Raw genomic sequence first — 22,886 nt, 5'->3', positions numbered from 1 at the left:
TGCAAAACACAGGCTGCAGGCCAGAGAGTTTATAGCACAAATCTAAATATAGGTGCTGTGTCACAGCTCAGTGGGCCCCATTGATGTGAAAAATATAAAAACAGCCTTGTCTGCTGGTCGCCACACCCAGACGTGTTAACGGGACCCACCCGCCTGTCTGCACATTGACATCATGGTCCTAACGGTAAAAGCACTTAACCCGTCCCAATAAGGAGATTTATGACAGGGACTCTTCACCTTCCACTCTACAAAACTTTGCTGTGTTAAGGTCCTGTCATCTGCCTTCTCTTTCACATGTAATTACAGTAGCTTTTCCCTGTGTACGCCTGTTCTTTGTCCTATAGACCTTTGGGATACATAATCTACAAGGAAATGAAAGAGTCCAGATAGGGTGAAGATATTTCTAAGCACCTTTGATGGCATTACTGCAGTCAAATGCTGAGGAAACAACTCAGTTCCCTTTTGAAAATGTGCAATGTGGACACGTCATATAGATTGCGAGTATAAACAATGACCACTTTTTAACCTATTTGGTGTAATCATTCTGAACTGTTATGGCAAAAGATCTCACCTTAATAGAAAGTGTTACACCTGTGTCTGACACTTTTATCTTATCATACTTTATGTTCTGTCTCGTTTATTGCTACTCGATAAACGTAGTCCAATAAAATATCCATGTGGTTTTCCTTTTATATTGTATAGCAGTAACATATACATGTAGCTTCTTGGTCAACAACCTGCTGTTTGTGTACTGATCATCAATGTGACCTTTTAGTGACCTTTCATACCCTCTTGTTCATACAGCATTTCCTAATCAATATGAAGAACATTTTACAGCAACCAACCATTTAATTCTTAAAAATTATCACAATAATATTCTTTATTTTTAGCAAGGATTTGCGCTAATCACAACCAATAAAATTATGTAACAAAGATTACAACTGCAGTAGCTACAGTGTATTCCTCATAGCCGCAAATGCTTTGCTAACTGAACTTGCGCCTTGGACCCCTCTAACTCTTGCGGGGCGGATTGGATGCCCTTATTGACCAATTCAGCTGTCGATCTTGTGAACATGGGACGTATGATTGGGCCAAGGAAAACCTGGATCCTTTTCGTCATCGTTGACTGGTTGGCGGTAGCGTCAATCAAGTGCTACGGCGTTGCGTTGCCAGAACGTCAGATGAGCCCGATGGTCTCAGGAAGGAGCGGAGCTTATTTTATATATTGTAGCGATAAAGACCGGGGCGACGGCGGTTTTGGGGGGCTCGGCGGGCACATATGAAGACAGTAAAATATTTTCAAATTATTCCGGCTTGAAGTATTTCCTCGTCAGAGGTCTTTTGTTATGATTTGGCGTTAATATCAGCGATGTTTAACGGGTAGCCTCATAGGTTCCTCTAAGAGGGTAGCCAATAACCGGAGCCTCTAGCTTAAATTTATCTGCCTAAATATTAGGCAGGAGCGATATAACACATTTAATTTCTTCACCTGGGTCGTGGGCTGGCGGCAAGCCAATAGTTGACTCTGGAGCAGGACACGGAGGTAAGTGAAAAATATTTCTTCAAAATACAGCATTTTCATGCTGTCTGGATTGACTGTATTAATATATAGTTGAACCCGCCACACAGACGCAAATGGCGAGCTCACACAGCATGAATACATAAACGGCCTCGCATTAATTAAACTTACATGTATTTGAACGGTGAATATTATCCCCGGTATGAGGCGTGCAGCGGTGGCGTCAGTGTAGGTGAGCTGAGACAAACGTGTATGTGTGTACATACCGGTAACCGGTTTAACGCCACATGCAGGTACACAGGATGTGTTTTACACAATAAACCAAACACCGCACATACATTTTATTCACTTGTAAGACTAAATTACTTTTCTTTCTCGCGGATTGAATTGGAAAGAATATACTTGGGATAAATGCTCTTTATACATTTTAAATTCCTATTACTGTAGGTTTTTTAGTGACTTTTTAACGCGCTCTTGGCTGTTTAGCTTTAAATAAGCAGGATGTTAAGGGGAACATATGTTTTAGTGTGTGATGTGTGCACCCTCGTCATCTCTCAGGCATCATGACTGAGTCCTTTCATTCAGGAGGGAAAGGGTTTTCCTGTCCAGTCACTTGAAGGGTGGAGTGTGTCTATGTGGAACTGAGAGAATTTTTCACACCAGACCAAGAAATCCACCTTTACAGGGTGGGGGAAAAAATTACACCGAGCTTCCTCTGCCCTGATTCTTCTGTCATTCCAAAGTAAAATTTCCAAGTATTTCCCCATAGCCATATGCAGCATTTAGTCTCTCAGCTCAGCGTTTGCCAGGTTGGGTTCAGTGGGCCATCTGGGTCATAGCTGTTTCATGTTGCTGCTGGTTGTGTGGCTCTGGTTTATATAGATCTGAGATCCACAGATCTCAGGATTTCATTAAGAAATGCTTTCTTTCTTAGTACAGGAAAATTTGCTCAAACAACCTGCAGCTATTAACAACGCATTATTAATTAAGTGTAAGAAATGCCATATATATGTTGCTAATTTTGTGTAAAATTAATAGACTGTTCTTTGTTTAGTTTGCCATTGCTGGTAAATGTAAATGGACACAAGCACTTGTTTCTATGCCTAAGTGCTCTCTAACATTTACACTCTGATGGATGCAACTCAGGGTTCAGTATCTTGCCCAAGGATACTTTGGCATGCAGACTGGCACAGCCAGGGATTTGACCAGCAACCTTCTGATTAGTAGATGACCTACTCTACCTCCTGAGCTACAGCCACCCCATTTTATCCACACCAATCAGTGTGCCCGCTTTCAGATCACTCAATTTTACTCCAGCTGGAGTAAAATGCCCCAGACTGCTCCATCACCTCCTATTTGCCCCAAAGTCCTTCTGGTGACCTGAGCACTGTTGATGAACAGTGGGAATGACTCTGTTAGCTTTAACAGAACTCTGTGCATTTAAAAAACAAAAAAAAAATATGGCTGCTTGATAGACAGAAATGTCTGTTTGAACTGGGTAAACATGATTTTTCCTTTGGCAGGATTCTATCTTTCTTTAGGACTGGATGCTTTACTGGAGCCACTGGTGTATTTCAGTTCTGGTGGCCTGTTTTAGGCTGCATTCTTAAGGTTCTAAATAGCAAGCCTGAGTTGGTAATGCCTTCCTTATAAGTGCCTGAGTTGTGCAGCCGTGTTTGTTTAACTGTGGGGTGGATCTGGTTAACTTCAAGCCAGCTGAATCCCCTTTAGGCAGAGCTAAGGCCTGGCTGGCTGAGATGTGATCTAACTGTTTAAATGATGCTACTTTTTCCACTGTCTTGGGAAAACCAGCAAATTAAAAAAAAAAACCTTCCATGAGGGCAATGGCACAAATGTGTACAGCACATCATAAGTACTTTTTCATAGTCTGACATGTCACATTATGAAAAACACATGTTATTGCAGTCATGTCCTTTCTATGTGATAACAGGTTATCCAGTTTAGATTAACTATGTGACATTTTTTTCTAAGCTGACTAAAAACTAATTGTTAACAGTTCACAACTCAATCTTCAAACTAAATAAAAGAACTGAATAGACTTGGTGACTGTTCTCAGGGTTATTTAATCAGTTCAGCTGTATTCCAGTAGCACGGCATACTGGTATACTGGTATTGTGCGTGCTGGCTTATTACTAACACTGGTGCTTTTCCTGTCAGCACAATAATCAAGCCACCTTAATGATGACACCTTGATATTCCCAGCCCGTAGTAGAGGTTTGCACAGTCTTTATGTTAGGCAAAATTAATAATAGTTGTGGTGATAATAATAATAAATGGAAAACTGTGTTAGAATACTCAGTATAATATGAAATCCCCGAGGATATCTTTTATCCTTATCTTTTATTTATTTAGTATAAATAACTTGTTTTGTGTGCAAGCAAACTTATGTGCACAAGCTAATTTACTTTAAGTTCATATCCTTCTCTCTAATGACTTCAGTCGTACATACAGTGAAATGTTTGCTGCCCGTACAGACTGGTGTTTACCACAGAATCAGGTTGTGTTTATGTGTGCAAAAGCAGGCACAGCTTTGTTAAATATGTTACAAAAATACCGCATTACTTTGTGACAATAAACAGTAAAGAAGGCTGCCTCTACTGTGGGTCTCATGGACGAACTCCACCTTCACTTGCTTGAACCGCAGCAGGCCTCGTTCCTCGTTCCGCTCTGCAGCCTCAGTGGTGGGCTCAGCCGATCGTCCAATGAGCCATCTCTCCACCTGCTCCAGGGTCTGGTTAAGAGTGACTGAACTGTCAAAATAAGACTGAGGGGACTGTCCAATGTGAAGTCAGTAGGCTTATTTTCTCAGATGCATGAAAAGCTAAAAATCAACCAGTGATGCTTCTGAGCAGCCCGCCCAAATAAAGTCTGTATGTGGGAGACACCATTTGCTTTGCATACTGAACAACTCTTTATGACACAGTAGATGCAAAAATTCTTTCCTCTCTAGACAATCACCTGTCTACTGGAACACTACGTACCAACTTTTAGTTAATTTTCTTCAAGCATAAAATATTTATCCTGCGCACACATTATGGGGGGGCTTGAGGGGCTCTGGAGGCTCAGGATAAATATCTGCACGTCAGTGCTCGTGGCCTACATTTCCCTACACTTTCAAAACACGAAGCATATTATCATTTGCTAACCAACACTGACATTTCTTCGTACAGTCACGCAGCTTGCAGTATCGCCAACAGTGCCTGACTGTAACAGTTCTCTGAAAGGTTTCAGTGTGTGGAGGGGGTGGTTTAGCATTTTCAGCATTTTTTTTTGAGCTCATCATCCGTCACTCTCAAATGCCTCAGGGGGAAAAAAAAAACACTTGTCTCCTTTAAAAGATTATGTGAACACACACACACACACACACACACACACACACACACACACACACACACACACACACACACACACACACACACACACACACACACGGCTCGCTTTCACCCAAAACCATTTGAACATTATTTAATTACACAATTGGAAGGTCCCATGCAAAATGACCATACTGAACTAAACTTTTCATGCCTGTCCTGCCTGAAGCTTGTACTATAATGTGTACAGATTATTGTTATTATTATTAATTGTCCCATCACTAAAAGATGGTGGGTAAAACATGCTTTTATATTAGTTTACCACTTCTTTTTCTTTGAAAAAGCAATTGAGCAACAACTTCTGCTGAGTTATTGCAACACCACTTGAACAAACCACCTCCAGAGATGCAGTGCACTGTAATGTACTGGAACAGCTCATAATAATACTGGCAGTTTGTTTTCTTATGATTATGGTTACATATCAGAATATTATTTAAGGCAGTGGTGCATAGTTGTAGCACAGCAACATTTTTTGATTTCATGACATTTGGGTAGACACTTTGACCACATGTAGCCAATGTGACCCCTCCAGTACATGAATTTAAATAATTGGCCTATGATAGCCTCTGCTTTCATTCAGCTCATGTGGTATCCTTTCTCTCCAGAGTGGTGTTATCATGTCAGTAAAGTGTTGTAAAGTTGAAGATAGGTAGGTTTATGTAATTTGTACACTTTCTTTTAAATCCACTTCTAATATGTGGATCCACAAAGTGATGCTATTAATGAGGCGGTCACCAAAATCACAAATTCGTAGTCAGTAACTGAAAAATTAGCTGCAGCAACACAGAAATCAAACTGTGCACTTGTGTACCAGAGTGAGTGACTGAAATTAGTAGTTTCTAACCACAAAAGAACACCTGTCCCTGTGACGATGTGGTGTGTGTCTTTGAGGTGGTGTGGTTTCCACTTTTGTTTTTTTTTTATGAAAGCTGCCTTTGTAGGTAGAGTGCATATTGTTCCAGCCATAGCTGAAAGAGACTATCTTAAAGTTGCACCACATGATGCCCACGTAAACACAAGAATTGTAAAAAGTGCCCGTGCTGTTTTGTGCTTGTGCAGGGTTGTTGTTCAGTAGGTGAGCTGAGCTTCCAGTGTGTGTTGTGTGCAGGTAAATCAGCACCGAACTCACTTAGAAACTTAGAAACCATTATTTGCAACTGGTCCAGTTTTCTTTTTGTTTTTCCCAGTTTGGGCAGTGATGCAGGATTTTTCTCAGAAGTCAGGAAATGTCTTGTTGTTGTGGGATTGTTGGGGCCAAAACGGGAAAAGCACCGGTGACTAGACGAAACACGGGTCCTATCTCTGAACTGCAGGGCTGTTTTATCTCTTTGTGAGCTAATCAAGCCCATTCATACCTTTCTGATAGCGTACGGCTAAAATGTTTTGATGATATACACATCCCCCTTCTTCCGCTTTCCTTCTTACTCACTTTGTTACATAATAGGTTAAGTCTTTTTATATATATGTTTGTACTCTATTAATTTAGCAGGAGACAATGAAACCTCTTTCTCACTTTTTCTTGTGCTCTTTTGCATAATAGTTTTTTCTTTTTGATTTTATTTAAACAACCTTTCTAATAGTGGCCTCAACCTCTAAATAGTTAAATATATATTTTCAAGCTCTTTCATCTGGACTTAAGACTACGCTGCTCCTCTGCGGTGCAGAGTCCTTGCAAATAAATGATGTACTTTCTTGTTTTCACCTCAGCAGAGTATGCTTCCAGGATCTGTTAGTCCTCCTCCTTTGTTTGCTCTTGTTTATAGGCTGACAGTTTGATATGATAAGGCATGCTGTGATAGGTCTGTGGAGATGATTCCCTGTCCCTGTTCTGGGGTCATAAGAATATTTTGGTACCAGGGATCAGACTCGGGCATCTCCTGTCAGTCTGAATGGTCCAGAGCTGAATTTATTGACATGGATACACATCATCACTTTTACAACATTAGTGTGCACATAAAGGTTTGGAACAGTTAAGGCATTAGTGGAGACTCCTACTTTCTCTGTGAAGTGCACTGCTGCTGGAGCTGCACTGATAAATTACCTTGGCTGAAAGGTGTGAAAATGAGCTAATTACCAGTATATGATAGTGGCATCTGTGGCAGGTGACAAGAAGCAAGAAGTAGGTTGAAGTTATGTAGAAAATTGTGAAAGTGTAGCCACAGATATTTGTACATTTTTGATAGTAAAATGTTTATACAGTGTCTTTATTACTGCTGTTCACCATAGTTAATTGTTTTGACACTAAATGCAACACTCATGCTAAAAGGTTTTCCTCTTTTATGCTAGCATACAGCACCAATGTGGACACACTGCTTTGATTACCCTGTTTATGGACTTCCTGTTGTATATTGTTTACATTATCACGGGCATAACAGCTAATTTGATAACGGTCCGTGAATGTTCCTGTCATTGTCTCAGAGGTTTTAAAAATATATCTTTTTTTTTTTTTTTAAATAGTGACCAAATGATATTGGACTAATCTCTCACGGATAACAGATGAAGCTTGGAAAAACGTGTGCAGACACATGTAACATCTTAGTTGTTAAAGCTTGGTCAATACTCAAGGTCACAGTGTCTGTATTGGACATGAAACAGTGGTGTGAGGCAGCCCTAATATGTGCATATATTATATTCCAAATGTTAAACAACGGGGGCACTGACACCTTATCCAGTCAGCTGTGATGCTGCTCTGCTGCAGATGCTGCAGTAGTGATGATACTGTAGTAAATGATTGTGCTCTGCACAAACTGTGTCTCAACGCTATTTTTAAATTACCTCAACCATCATTTTCTGCATTAGGTTATGTGTGTGTGGGGGGGGGTATTTTGCACATATGTGGATACTAAAAATACTGACTCACTGTGGTCAGGCTCTATTTTGATATTAGGCCTTTTTGTTTGCTCAAAAGCAGAGACCTTCTTCCTCAGAAATGATGCTACTTTTTTCCTATATATGTATTCATGTAGTGTAGTACTTTTATGGTAATGCTGCTGTGACAGTCATGGTGGTGTGTGATCACTCTCCACACAATATGTGCATTCATACCTCAGATGTAAATACAGGTGTGTCCACACCCTCATCGTTACCTGAGCGCTGCAGTTTGAGGTGGAAACATTGTCATGGCCATGCAAAATACAACACAATTTGCTAACGGGATAGGAAGAGTGTAGGTTTGATAATCTGCTTAGATTGTAATCATCTGACAGTTATTTTACAAGCTGAATGCATCATGCATGCAACAAAGGAAAGTGAAATCTGAGCAGAGGAATGGAAAACAACTCAAAGCCTCAGATATATGTAACTCCTGTGAAGCTAAATTGTTATTAAAAATATAGCAGACACATCCACTAACTGAGCATGACAGCTTATCATATTGCTGTGTTTGACTGTGTGGAAGACCATAATAATTCTGGGAAGCAGTCTGGGAGTGACAGTTTCAAAAGAAATTCCACCGGACGCAAAGCTGTTCCTACTTGCTTTGTATCCTAGAGAACAATGAGCAGACATTAATAACCTTTTTTGAAATGATGTGGAAGATTTGGATCTTGCAGTGAGTCTGTCAGAAAGCTTGTTTTGCACTGTTGAATTGATGATTCTTGCTGGGATGTGGATTGCCATGTGTAGAATGGGAAGAGTTGTTTGTTGTTCAGTGTGTTGCTTTGTCTTGGTTGTCCATTGTCTATTTATTTTTTTTAAAAAAGCACCTACAAAGAATTTATGGGTGTGGCCTTTTCCCAATGATATTTTAAACCTCCCCTGAGCTTACTTCCTGTTAGTGAAGCTCCTACCTTGCAGCAGAGTGATAACTGAAGTGACACTATTGAGGTTGCACATACCTGTCCATATCTTTGGCGAGCCAGCAGCAGAGTTCACATTAGCATGGACTGCATAGTACAGATACTTCCACACATCAGCGGATCTATGTACACAGTCTGATCCTTGTTCTTCGTTGTTTTTGTTGCCTTGCAGGATAGTATGGCCATGACGGGAGGGACTGCAGCTGCCCTTCCCATGAGCAACCACACCCGAGAGAGGGTGACAGTGGCCAAGCTGACATTGGAAAATTTCTACAGCACTCTGCTCACCCAGCACGAGGAGCGGGAGATGAGGTAAAACAGCATGAGTGCTAATGAGATGCATTTTCTTTCCAACCTGCATTGTGTAGCACTTTGTTTCTTGAAGATTTCAACTCAACTCCTAGAGCCACAGAAGCTGTAAGAAAAAAAAGTGTTTTTATTCTTTTATTACCTAGGCATCATACCTGTTAATGCTTAGGTTATGCACACATCAAGTGTCACTCCAACTACCACTGGAAAAGGTAACAATGCAGAGATGTTTCACCTTAGGTGTGAACACAACAGAGGAAATCTGACCACTTCTGTTCCCACGTCACCTGAGAGCTGAGCTTTTGTCCAGGTTTCATGCTTCATTGGCTCCTGTAAGACAGCTGGGCCACCTGTTCCCACCCCTACATAAACTGTGAGGGGATTCATTTTCAAGATTTGACATGTTCAAGGCCACCCCACCACCACCACCACCACACCCACACCCACCACCACCACCACACCCACCCCCCTGAACTGTAATTTGTATATCATGAGGAACTTTTATTTGCATTATTTATGTTGTTAAATGAACGTGCTGTTTGTTTTTATTCTTAGGCAGAAGAAACTGGAGAAGGCTATGGAGGAAGAGGGTTTACCAGATGAGGAGGTACAGAGTTTGCATTTTAGTTAACATGTATCAAAATGTTCAGCTTCTCTTTCTTGGACTTCTTCACATATCTCTGGGTGTTTTACAGAAAGTAATGCGGCGCTCCCAGCATGCCCGGAAGGAGACAGAGTTTTTACGACTGAAGAGGACGCGACTCGGTTTGGATGACTTTGAGTCCCTAAAGGTGATTGGACGAGGTGCTTTTGGAGAGGTACGTTTCAAAAACAAAAAAAGGCTGTCAAATCAAGGCCTCGAGGAGTGTGGGACTGTAAACAGAAGGGTTTTCCTCGTGATTTTGACTAATGCTGTCTCCTTCAGGTGCGTTTGGTACAGAAGAAGGACACAGGTCACATTTATGCCATGAAGATTTTGAGAAAAGCAGACATGCTGGAGAAAGAACAGGTAAAGTGTTTGCCTGTATTAGAGTTCTCCAGGATAATAAGGCATACTCCTACTGCTGCTGCATTCAGGATGCTTTATCCATCTTTCCCTGTAGGTCGCTCACATCCGGGCAGAAAGGGATATTCTAGTGGAGGCGGATGGTGCCTGGGTGGTCAAGATGTTCTACAGCTTTCAGGACAAGAGAAACCTCTACCTCATTATGGAGTTCCTGCCTGGAGGTTTGTACTGATAAAAGTCCACAGACCACAGTGACCCTGTCATCGCAGGTCACCTGCTGTTGGGATCTCAAATATTAACTATGCTGAGAGAGACATTGTTGACCTCTGACCCTTTTGCCAGGCGACATGATGACGCTGCTGATGAAGAAGGACACGCTGTCTGAAGAGGCTACTCAATTCTACATCGCAGAGACCGTACTGGCCATCGACTCCATCCACCAGCTGGGCTTCATCCACAGAGACATCAAACCGGACAACCTGCTGCTGGACTCCAGAGTAAGAACAAAAACACAGAAAACAGAGACGTGCAGATTCACAGAGAGAAACATCCAGATTTCTAATGCGTGTCGAGTAGATTTCTTAGTCAAATGCTTATTTGCTCGCAGGGACATGTGAAACTGTCAGATTTTGGACTGTGTACAGGACTGAAGAAGGCTCATCGCACCGAATTTTACAGGAACCTTACGCACAACCCGCCCAGTGACTTCTGTGAGTCACAAACATAATATCCTCAGGAAATTAAAATAGCAGTGCCAAAAAATGCATGTTACTGAGTATAAGTAACAACTTTCACCAAAATACAATCCTTGATGACTCTGAGTTGTTTCAGAGACAAAAACCTTACATATAATAATTTTTTTTCTATCCTTCAGCCTTTCAAAATATGAACTCCAAGAGGAAAGCAGAAACCTGGAAGAAGAACCGGAGACAGCTGGTATTTCCTGGTTGAATTTATGGAATTTCTCTACTGTATATTTCTAACTAAAACCTTCACGTCTCACTAAAACTTCGGTGTCACTTTCAGGCTTATTCCACAGTGGGAACGCCAGACTACATCGCTCCAGAAGTGTTCATGCAGACGGGTTACAACAAACTGTGTGACTGGTGGTCTCTGGGTGTGATTATGTATGAGATGCTCATTGGTAAGTAGGACATGTGCAGAGAGGGCAGGGAATAGAGTGATTTTAATGAAGTGATTTGAAGTATTATATGCACACAAATACTTTTTTTTTTTTTTTTTTATGGTGACCGTATCTGTGAGTGGATGGCATTAATACAGAAAAGCATTTGTTAAAAACATCTGCTGTCAATGGGGAAAAATGCAGTATCTGGAACTTTTTCTTTTGGGAAAATGCAGTGAAAAAAAAAAAGTTGCTGTGAAAAATAGCTGTTGGTGGGTTAATATTTCAAAGGCTCTTTCATGCTCTACAGCAATCAAATAGATATAAATTAAAATACCCAATGGACACAGTTATTTGCCAGACAGTCATTAACTAGGTCAGGTTACCCTGTCAGAGTCATTGATATCAGCTGCTGCAGGTAGAATTGCTCCTGCCACCAGTGTTTTAATATGCTTGTTGGTTCTTTTCAGGTTATCCACCCTTCTGCTCAGAGACGCCACAGGAGACGTACAGGAAGGTTATGAACTGGAAAGAAACGCTCGTCTTCCCACCTGAAGTCCCCATCTCAGAGAGAGCCAAAGACTTGATATTAAGGTATACACTGGCTGTTTCAGCAGACTTCATTCTCTGAGGAGAAACTCCAACTTATCAAATGTGCTGCTTTTCTTTCTTTGATATCACTGCAGTTGACTCTGGTCAGCTGTGATGATAATTAGAAGCTAATAAATGCATGACTTCTGTCGCTGAAGCTCAGATTTCCTAATCTCACTTGAAGGTTGGATACAAAACATGTTGCCATTTCCTCAGTCCAGGTTATTAGTGTGGAAAAACTGACTAAACACTTTTCTTGTCAATTTCCTGCAGGTGTGTTTCAGGTTGTGAGAGTTTAAAGCTTCAACAACACTTGCAGTATAAAATTTGTTGCTTAAACAATAAAGTTGTTCTTTATGCTACAAGTGCTGCTGGAGTTTTAACTTCTTTAGACCTGAGCCTTTTCTTATTGCACCTTGGACGCAGGTGGGTATTCCAAAAAAACCAAAACAAACTGCTGTGTTTTAGGTTTTGCACAGATGCTGAGAACAGGATCGGAGCTGTGAGCGTGGACGAGATCAAGAGCCACTTGTTCTTTGAGTCGGTGGATTGGGAGCACATCAGGTACAAAAAAACCAAATCTGCTGCTTATGAATGCAACCCCTTCAGGAAAATGAAACATCTGATTTTTCTTATGCCTGTTAATGATTCTCCACAGGGAGAGGCCGGCCGCCATCTCCATTGAAATCAAGAGTATCGACGACACCTCAAACTTTGATGACTTCCCTGAATCGGACATCCTTCAGCCAGGTTAGTTTTCTGAAATATTTTTCTGAAAATCCTGAGCAGAAACACTAGCATGAGGTCAGATTCAGACAGAGCATGACAAACCACGGATGAGTCATGACAACAGTCAACAAAAGCAGAAGTTACAGCACTGAAAACAAGCTAAATTTAACTTCTTGTTATTTATCTAAGTTCTAAGAAAGGGCACCTGTCACACTGTTCTGTATTTCCTGTCATATACAAGCTCAGTTCCAGAAAAGCTGATACTGTAAAATAAGAATAAAATGTAGTGATTTGCAAGTCTCATAAACCTGCATTTTATTCATGATTATTTTATTCATATTTTACTTTATTGGGAAATTACCATATTACAGCAACAGGATAAAAAAACCTGTGTAATCTACAGTAAAAACAACATTGTTAAAAGTACCTCAGGCCTGTAGTGAAGGCCTTATAATGTGACAACTGTGATAAAGATGCTCTTTTATACCCAGTCACATTACTGACCTGACAGACAGACTGGGGCTGCACTAATGCTCGGTATAAGATGAATGAATTATTTTGAACTGTGAATCACACAAAGCTACTCTAATAGATTGACAAATAGAAATAGCTGGAAATGAGCATAATAAGTTACCTTTAATATTATAATGACTTATGATATGTGTAGGGGGTTATTATTTAATAGTCTGTGGTGCCCCCAAGTGGTAAACTGCTTTTGTTGTTTGTTTGTTTTTTTTTTTATGAATAGCCAATGCAACGGAGCCAGACTTCAAATCAAAGGACTGGGTCTTCCTCAACTACACCTACAAACGCTTTGAGGGCCTGACTCAGCGAGGCACCATCCCCACATACATGAAGGCAGGGAAGGCCTGACACCCTCAAACGGGAGGAGGGCGCAGTGGAGAAAAATACAGACGTTTACGGACACAGGGTCGGGCCCTGGAGCCCCGCTGGTGCTGAAGGCTGCACCGCCAGCTTCTCAGTCTAAATTTAACCCTCATCACAAGTTATTTAGGTCTGCTCAGCTGCGGCAAGAAAGCCAAGAGCTCAGAAATTAAGGAGCATTACCGCATTACCTCGGTTGTTAATATTATATACACGTGCCGTCTTTAGCCATAGCTCTCAGGCCAGCTCACTAACTAGGACACTAAATCAGCATATCTGCATGTTCAGCAGCATATTGCTTCTGGAGATGATTTGTTTCTTTTTTGTTTTGTTTTTAATGGTGAGAACAAGGCTTGAATACAAATGACTGCTCCAACTTTTTCCACATTGTTAGTTTTTACACTGGTGGCTAAATTAGGTTATTGCTCTATACACTGTAGACAAACTCTGGATGATCGATAAGAACAGGAACCCCTCACTTGTTGTAGCCAATAGTCTGCTATAAGGTTCCAGCGTGATTTCAAGTGTTTTTGCTCACTTTGCACAGTGAATTTAAGGGTTATATTTAAGAGTTATATTCACTGACATTATAGCAGCCATCAAATTGTAAACACAAAAGTCTTTGTAGTTAGCAGAAGCATCTTTCTTTGGTTTGTGTTTTGGCTTGACTTGTATAAAAAGAGGTGGAAACAGCCGTAACTACTGGAGCTAATGCAGATGCATGTTCTTGTTAGCAAAGTGGTAATGGATCCCATTTAAAGCTGGGTTGGCATCAAAATTTTAACTCTGCCCAGGCTTACAGCACCACCTATGTGTATGGGTCTTCAGTTGAAGGCTAAGCTTGATGATACATTTTTAGCAAAGCTAGCTGTGCTGCTTTAGGGATAGCTGCTTAGTCCACCAGCTTGACCCAACAACGACTGGATGGGTGTAGTGTTCTGATGTTAGCACACAGCTCCACTGATTCTTACACCTAAAGTGTAACAAAATATTTATAGATGTATTAAAAAAAAGTGACTCTGCATTCACTACCTATATGTTAGCCTTTAGCTGTTTTTATCCACCGTTTCAGACCGACTGACCCAAAACAGCAGCAACAAAAGGAGAGAAAATCTAAAACAAATGAGCAAAAACCTCAGATCATGCTGGACCCATCCTTTAACCCTCATGCTAGTGAAACATGGTGACTTTGTGGCAGCTCAGTGGGGGAAACTGCCTCAGCACAGCTGCTTTTCTCACAGAACAACAGCTTGTTGCCAGAAAACTGTGAGATGCAGTTTACTCTGTGCTTGACATCCTTTACTGCGGCGTGTCGTCCTTTCGCATTGCCAAACTAACTGCTGAGCGTTTCCCTTCCCTTGCAGAGTTTTGGTCAGGTCAGTGCTAAAGTACTTGATATAATTCTGATCAGCCCACGGCCCAATCGCTTCTTTCTTAGACGGGCAAAACATGCAAAGTGCCTTTTGATCCAGCTGATAAATATTTAACCTGATATACAGGTGAGACCAATAAGAAGGCATTCGCTAAAATGTAACTGTTTTCACTGAAAAGGGAAAGGGAAGCAGGAGGAAGCCTCTTTAAAGCCGGTGTGCACTGATGTCAGTGGTGACGCGTCTGCAGGGTGATAAGTGAGGTGATACAGCAGCAAAGAAACAATAGGAGTACAGAAAACAGGAGTTTTATAGCTTAGATAATAAAACAGGAGGCTTATAAAATATAACGTGTCATGGAAAACAGCAGTGTGTCTTTGTCAAGTAAGAATGAAAGTTGTAGATAAGACAGTGGATCTCTGTGTGTTCAAGTTCCTGCTTTTTTTTTTTTTTTTTTTTTTTATTTATTTTGAAATTTCGAATAAGAATGTGTTTAATGTCTAGGAAAGGAAAACGTTTATGGTGAACAGCAACCTTGAGGCCCGTCTTTCTCAGCAAACCATCTAAGCTTCATGTCTGCTCAGAGCTGGGAGTAGGCTCAGTGCTAAAAATGCTTACCAAAGAGCTCTGATCATCACAGATTCACATGTAGCTGTCGCTTACTGCACTCAACTTAAAACTACCTTTTTGGGGGGGGTAAACTCTGTTTTGGAATAAATTGCCATTTCTATTTGTATACATGTGAGAAAGTGAGCGTGTGGGGGATAAATCATCTAAATTAGGACTGATAGAGACAGTGTCTACAACTGATCTGACAAATATCATTATAATACCTTTATACCTTTTGTTCCTCCTTAACCTTCACTCATCAATCTAGTCCTGCTGAAAATGTGATGATTTGAGGCCAAATGCATTCACGTTTTTCTGTTATTTTCATGTTTTTCATTAAGAGGCTGATGAATTGGATTTATTGATCATATTCAGTATACTGAAAAAGGGTGATTTTTATGTTATTTGTTTGATCTAAAGTGTAAAGGGGTATTACACCTTGTAAAATAGCGAAGCTTAAAGCAAAGACCCAGCAGATGCCAGGGTATTCTGAGGGTATCCTGTGCTAAATGTATGAACCCGACATATCCTATAATGCAGCTTTTTTCCATCTCCTAACGCTCGTCTTCCAAACTCTGCACCGCCTATTTGTCACGCAGTTTCTCTGTTCATAATTCATAATAATCTCACATAACCTGGGTCACGTTTTCAGACATATGCTCCTGTCCCCGCAGGGAGAGTAATGCTCCCTTTGATGTTTAAAATTAGTGGAGTGCCCCTTTAATGGTTGCCTTGAAACACAAACCAAGCAGTCTGCATCATATCACATAAACAAGTCTATTGGCTGTTTTTATAATTGACACGTATGGGTCTAAGACCTGGTTACAGGAGGCTGTGGCCCTACTGGAGGTCCAGAGCAGGACATGTGCATTGGAGGTGGTGTGGGTGGTGGGGGTTGTGTTTGCTGGTAGCCACTGCTGCACATTCACTCTAATGCGCTGACATAACCTGGGTATCAAAGCCCGAGTGCTGCACTCAGAGCATCTGGTTTCACAGCCAAACAGTAAAGCTTGTTTATGGAAAGCTTGTCTGAGAGTGTGCGACTGTGTGAGTGACAAAAATGCTGTTTTTATTAAGTAGATCCTTTCTGGTGTTCAGTGTCTTAACTCTGTTTTGTAATAGATTTTTTTTTTTTTTTTTTTTGTCTTCATGAAAAGTAGATGAAAATTGAGGGTAAATCTCGTATTTGGTATCTATACAATTCTCTCGATATGCATTATGACTTGAAATCCATTACTGTGTCACTTTATCTAAAGGGAGTTGAATTATTGACTTTTTCATGAGGTAGACTTCAGGAAGTGCTTCACTTTTATTACTTATTAAACCAGACAGTTCATTTCTGATGGACCAAACCAGCCTAATGACTCAGCCTCAGTGTTGGGCACATCATTGTTGCCGAAATATATTAAGCATTAACTAAGACAAAAACAAAACACTGACATAAAAATAAAGGCTGAAAGATTAAGAATCCAGTTTTAGAAATCCGAGTAATGTGGCAAGTACTATGGAATTTCCCCTCGATGAGGCAAGTTAAGGTTTTCAGATTACTTTCCACAGGCCAATACTACATTGTGAGATATTTTGTGTAATGATGTGTACATATTGTTGTGGACACTTGAAGGCAACTGTGTGGAGTTAAAGAGGAAATGCTCATTAATATATTCATTCACGTCATTGAGTTTTTATGTTGATAAAATGCTTAAAATAATAAAAATTAAACACTTCATGTCTTAAGGTTTCTTTAATGTTGGGGCGGGGGGGCTCTTAAGTACCTTTGACCAAAAGGTATGCAAAAAAGGTGCAATATAATGTGTCAAGCACTTTGGCAGCACTGAGCACGTCACTGCACAACGGACGATCAGTAGTCAAACTGGTCTGTAAACTGTAACTGAAGCTCTTGAAGGGTTTATATATACACCTGGAAGAATGTTGGTTTAAAGTTGAAATGTAGAAAACTGAGCAAATTAGTGTTTGGCACTGTTTATTATTTTTATTATTTTATTGGTATTAAAATGGTAATGACTAAGCTCTTAAAAAGTCAGTTGACCTTCAGTCACTGTTAAACTGAATGATCACTTCGTCGTACAGCATGTTGTAATCCCCTCTCTGTTCAGTGCTGCACCTTTCTGCTATGATTAAATGTCACCTCTAGAGGGAGCTCTTGTAGCACCTTTTCCTTACTGATCAGACTCTTATGAATGAGTGCTTTGGCTTATAGCTACTGTATACATTCACTGGCCATTTTATTAGGTACATCTTGAGAGTATCTGGTTGCTTTTTGAACTGCTTTAATTAATTATTTATTATTTATTGCTGTCTGAACTGCCTTAATTCTTCGTGGCACTGATACGACAAGGTGCAACAGGTGAAACATTCCTCAGATTTTGGTCCATAGTGACATGACAGCATCACACAGTTGATGCAGATTTGTCAGCTGCACATCCATGATGAGAATCTCCCGTTTCCTCCGCATCCCAAAAGTGCTCTGATGGATTGAGATCTGCTGACTGTGGAGGGGTCAGGAACAATAGGCGGTGGTGTTTAAACGATGCTCAGTTGGTAGTAAGAGGCCCAAACGGTGTCAAGAAACTATCCCTCACACCATTATACCACCAGCAGCAGCCTGAACTCTGGATACTTTGTGGATATTTGAGTTAATGTTGCCTTCCTATCAGCTCGGAGCAGTCTGTTGATTCTCCTCTGACGACAACAAGGCATTTTCACCCAGAGAACTGCTGCTCACTGGTTATTTTCTTTTTATTATCAGATCCCAGCAGATCAGCAGTTTCTGAAACACTCACATCAGCCCGTCTGGCACCAACAACCATGCCACGTTCAAAGTCACTTAAATCACCTTTCTTCCCCCATTCTGATGCTCGGTTTGAACTTCAGCAGGCTGTTTTCACCAAGTTGCTGCCATATGATTGGCTGATTAGATATTTTTGTTAATGAGCAGTTGAACAGCTGTACCTAAGAGCTGTTCAGCTGCCGGTGAGTGTATATTTGTTGAAAGAAAAACATTTATCTTTTGGCTTTCTGATGAAGGTGGAAATGCTTCTGTATCCAGAGAAGGTGTATTAAGTACTAAGGCTTGCTTAATAGTAGTGTTAATAATTTTATGTTACAGCCAATGATACAGATGTCTTCAGCCATCCCACTGCACTGCTTTCACTGTGACATTTTTCCTGCCTGACTCTTGAACACTTTTGCACTTGTTCCAAGCCGGGTCAACAATTCACCTTTTTCCCCGCTGCAAAAACACAGTTGTGGTAACTGGGTTCTTCTATAATCCCTTACCCCGCTTAAGAAACCGGGTTCCTGGTGTCCATGAAGAAATCAGGTTACTGCTCACAACCACTGAGTTCTCGTAAAAGCACCTGATGCAGGGGTGATATCGCCGAGTCATGACCCAGTTATTATCATGCATCCATAGTTGTCTACCCATTGAGGAGCTGCTTGATATTTTTTCACTTTTAATTTTTTTAATTGAATTTGAAAGTTGAAAATACTTATATTTTAATTTACACATCCTTTAATTTGCTGACTGTTGAACTGAATAAGATGGCAAAACCTTTGTAGTCACAGCCTTATTCAGACGTTAGTGAGTCCTTACCAAAGCACTGTTACGGCATTTATATTTGGCCTGTTAAGGTTGTTTTTATATATATATATATATATATATATATATATATATATATATATATATATATATATGCAGTTATTTTATTTTTGTGTGTTTATATATATATATATTAGGGGTGGGACTCGATTAAAAAAAATTAATCGAATTAATTACAAGCTTTGTAATTAATTAATCGAAATTAATTGCATTTTAATCGCATTTCAATATTTGACATGAGAAATATTAATTTAAGTTTGGTTGATGAATGAATCAATATACATAAGCTTAAACTTCAAAATTTTGTTTATTTTCCCACCAGTCTACTACACAGACCAATGAAGGGTGGAAGTGCTCCTGTGATAAGCAAACACCTGACATTAAAGTTAAGCATCATAACTGGATAGTTTTATTCAACATTAATGTCTCACTTAATATAGTTGAAAATTAATCATTCTCTCAGCTGTATTCCTTGATGTTGAAATGTGTTATGCTTGTTTTAACAGCTTATTTTCAATAAAAGACTTAAAATTAAACCACAAAAAGGAGAAAAAGTTGATTCTCTGTTTAACAGCTGCTTTTACACAGCTGTGCTTCACACTCACGGTTGCTAGGCGATATGACCTACGCAGAGGTGAGGACAGGTGATGCTGATATGAAGGCTAGCTGCTCACGTCCTCCCTTTGCGGTCTTCGTGGGCTCTGAAGGACGTGGGCCGGGTCCTTCGCAGGATGCGGCCCCTGAATTTGGACATTGTGCGTCGATATAATCTGTATGCCGGGAACTCGTGCACTGAGAAACGTTCCACGGTGCAAAGTGCGTTAAAATTTTTAATTCGTTAATTTCCCCGTAATTAATTAATCGAAATTAACGCGTTAAAGTCCCAGCCCTAATTTTATATATATATATATATATATATATGTGTGTGTGTGTGTGTTTCTAAGAATTCTAAGAATTGTTACAACAAAGGAAGAATTCTACCAACACATTGAGTATTATATATATATACAGTGGTGTGAAAAAGTGTTTGCCCCCTGCCTCATTTCCTGTTTTTTTGCATGTTTGTCACACTTAAGTGTTTCGGAACATCAAACCAATTTAAACAATAGTCAAGGACAACACAAGTAAACACAAAATGCAAGTTGTAAATGAAGGTGTTTATTAGTAAAGGTGAAAAAAAATCCAAACCATCATGGCCCTGTGTGAAAAAGTGATTGCCCCCTAAACCTAATAACTGGTTGGGCCACCCTTAGCAGCAACAACTGCAACCAAGCGTCTGCGATAACTTGCAATGAGGCTTTTACAGCGTTCTGGAGGAATTTTGGCCCACTCATCTTTGCAGAATTGTCCCAATTCAGTTACATTAGAGGGTTTTCGAGCATGAACAGCCTTTTTAAGTTCATACCACAACATCTCAATAGGATTCAGGTCAGGACTTTGGCTAGGCCACTCCAAAGTCTTCATTTTGTTTTTCTTCAGCCATTCAGTGGTGGACTTGCTGGTGTGTTTAGGATCATTGTCCTGCTGCAGAACCCAAGTACGTTTAAGCTTGAGAACACGAACAGATGGTCTGACATTCTCCCTCAGGATCTCTTGGTAGACAGCAGAATTCATAGTTCCATTTATCACAGCAAGTCTTCCAGGTCCTGACGCAGCAAAACAGCCCCAGACCATCACACTACCACCACCGTATTTTACTGTTGGTATAATGTTCTTTTTCTGAAATGCAGTGTTCCTTTTACGCCAGATGTAATGGGACACACACCTTCCAAAGAGTTCCACTTTTGTCTCATCGGTCCACAGAATGTTGTCCCAAAAGTCTTGGGGATCATCAAGATGCGTTTTGGAAAAATTGAGACGAGCTTTAATGTTCTTTTTGCTCAGCAGTGGTTTTCTTCTTGGAACTCTGCCATGCAGGCCATTTTTGCTCAGTCTTTTTCTGATGGTGGAGGCATGAACGCTGACCTTAACTGAGGCAAGTGAGGCCTGCAGTTCTTTGGACGTTGTTGTGGGGTCTTTTGTGACCTCTTGGATGAGTCGTCGCTGCATCCTTGGGGTAATTTTGGGCGGCCGGCCACTCCTGGGAAGGTTCACCACTGTTCCATGTCTTCGCCATTTGTGGATAATGGCTCTCACTGTGGTTCGCTGGATTCCCAAAGCTTTGGAAATGGCTTTATAACCCTTTCCAGACTGATAGATCTCAATTACTTTCTTTCTCAATTGCTCCTGAATTTCTTTGGATCTCGGCATGATGTGTAGCTTTCAAGGATCTTCTGGTGGACCTTACTGTGTCAGGCAGCTCCTATTTAAGTGATGTCTTGATTGGGAACAGGTGTGGCAATAATCAGGCCTAGGTGTGGCTAGGGAAATTGAACTCAGGTGTGAAAAACCACAGTTATAGTATGTTTTAACAAGGGGGGCAATCACTTTTTCACACAGGGCCATGATGGTTTGGATTTTTTTTCACCTTTACTAATAAACACCTTCATTTACAACTTGCATTTTGTGTTTACTTGTGTTGTCCTTGACTATTGTTTAAATTGGTTTGATGTTCCAAAACACTTAAGTGTGACAAACATGCAAAAAAACAGGAAATGAGGCAGGGGGCAAACACTTTTTCACACCACTGTATATATATATATATATATATATATATATATATAAATATAAACACACACAAATAAAATAAATGAACATTCTTAAAACACATCAGATTTCAATGGGGGAAAAAATCCTGCTACACTGATTTGAACTGGGTAATGTGTTAGGAATGAAAGGATGCCACATTGTTTGGAAATTAAAATAACCAACCTACAGAGGCTGAATTCAAAGACTGAAAATCAAAGTGATAAAATGATGCAGCAGGCTGGAACATTTTGCTGAAATTTCACTGCAGTAACTCAAAATGATACTCGGTAGTTTGTAAGGCCTCCATGTGCTTGTATGCATGCCTGACAGCATCAGGAACTATATCACAGGCATGTTCTCCACAGCTTCTCCAGACCCTTTCATGGCTGTCACATGTGCTCAGGGTGAACCTGCTCTCATCTGTTAAAAGCTCAGGGTGCCAATTCTGATATTCTATGGCGAATGCCAATCGGGCTTCACGGTGCCAGGCAGTGAGCACAGGACCCACTAGAGGATGTCGGGCCCTCAGAATCAAGAATCAAGAAGACTTTATTGTCATATATATGTAAACATATAATGAAAACATATAATGAAATTTGCATTCCAGAACACCCATCCAAGAGAAATACAAAAACAGACGCAAACAGGGGGGACAGGTGTCTGTTTCTGATTGTTTGGTCTGAGACAGTCACACTAGCGGCTACTGGAGGTCATTTGTAGCTCTGGCAGTGCTCATCCTGTTCCTCGAGCAGACACCACTCCTCCTGATGAGTTAAGGACCTTCTTCAGCCCTGTCCAGCTCTCCTGGACTGACTACCTGTCTCCTGGAATCTCCTCCATGCTCTCGAGACTGTCCTGGGAGACACAGCAAACCTTTTGTCAGTGACATCAAGGGCGTAGGAATGAGTTTACTATTGGGGGGGGCAGATATTGGAAACCTGACAGATCCGTAAATACTCTGAGGTGGGACAAATGTGCCTGTCTCCAATATTGGGGGGGGCACGTCCCCCCCAGTTCCTACGCCTATGAGTGACACGTATTGGTGTGCCATCCTGGAGGAGGTGGACTACCTGTGCAACCTCTGTAGGGTTCAGGTATCACCTCATGCTATCAGCAGACACTGACCCTAGCCAAATGCAAAACTAGTGGGAAAAAATGCGTGTACTCACACAGAAGGGGGATAACAAGCCAAGAGCCAAAGGCACAAATAGTCCATGTTAAACATGGAGCACAAATCGCCGCACCCAAAAACATGCACACCCAGGGGTGAAAACAAACCTTTATGCCTCATATTGGTTTACACGTGTGA

The 22,886-nt window shown here is 40.7% G+C and overlaps 1 protein-coding gene across 1 annotated transcript; it reads left to right on the top strand.

Annotated features, from left to right (window-relative positions):
* Nucleotides 1-1,049: 1,049 nt before the first annotated feature.
* Nucleotides 1,050-17,044, top strand: LOC115773702 (serine/threonine-protein kinase 38-like). Its single transcript, XM_030720578.1, has 14 exons — nt 1,050-1,543; nt 8,881-9,020; nt 9,573-9,624; nt 9,713-9,835; nt 9,943-10,026; nt 10,121-10,244; nt 10,366-10,520; nt 10,631-10,733; nt 10,898-10,959; nt 11,050-11,167; nt 11,617-11,740; nt 12,206-12,301; nt 12,396-12,487; nt 13,215-17,044. The coding sequence occupies exons 2-14, from the start codon at nt 8,887-8,889 to the stop codon at nt 13,337-13,339; spliced, it is 1,392 nt and encodes a 463-aa protein (XP_030576438.1). The 5' UTR covers nt 1,050-1,543; nt 8,881-8,886; the 3' UTR covers nt 13,340-17,044.
* Nucleotides 17,045-22,886: the final 5,842 nt, after the last annotated feature.

The sequence above is a fragment of the Archocentrus centrarchus genome, chromosome 23, assembly GCF_007364275.1.
Source record: "Archocentrus centrarchus isolate MPI-CPG fArcCen1 chromosome 23, fArcCen1, whole genome shotgun sequence".
NCBI classification, from domain to species: Eukaryota; Metazoa; Chordata; class Actinopteri; order Cichliformes; family Cichlidae; genus Archocentrus; species Archocentrus centrarchus.
Note: the sequence above shows the minus strand (reverse complement) of the source record. Positions and strands in the feature narration are given on the sequence as shown.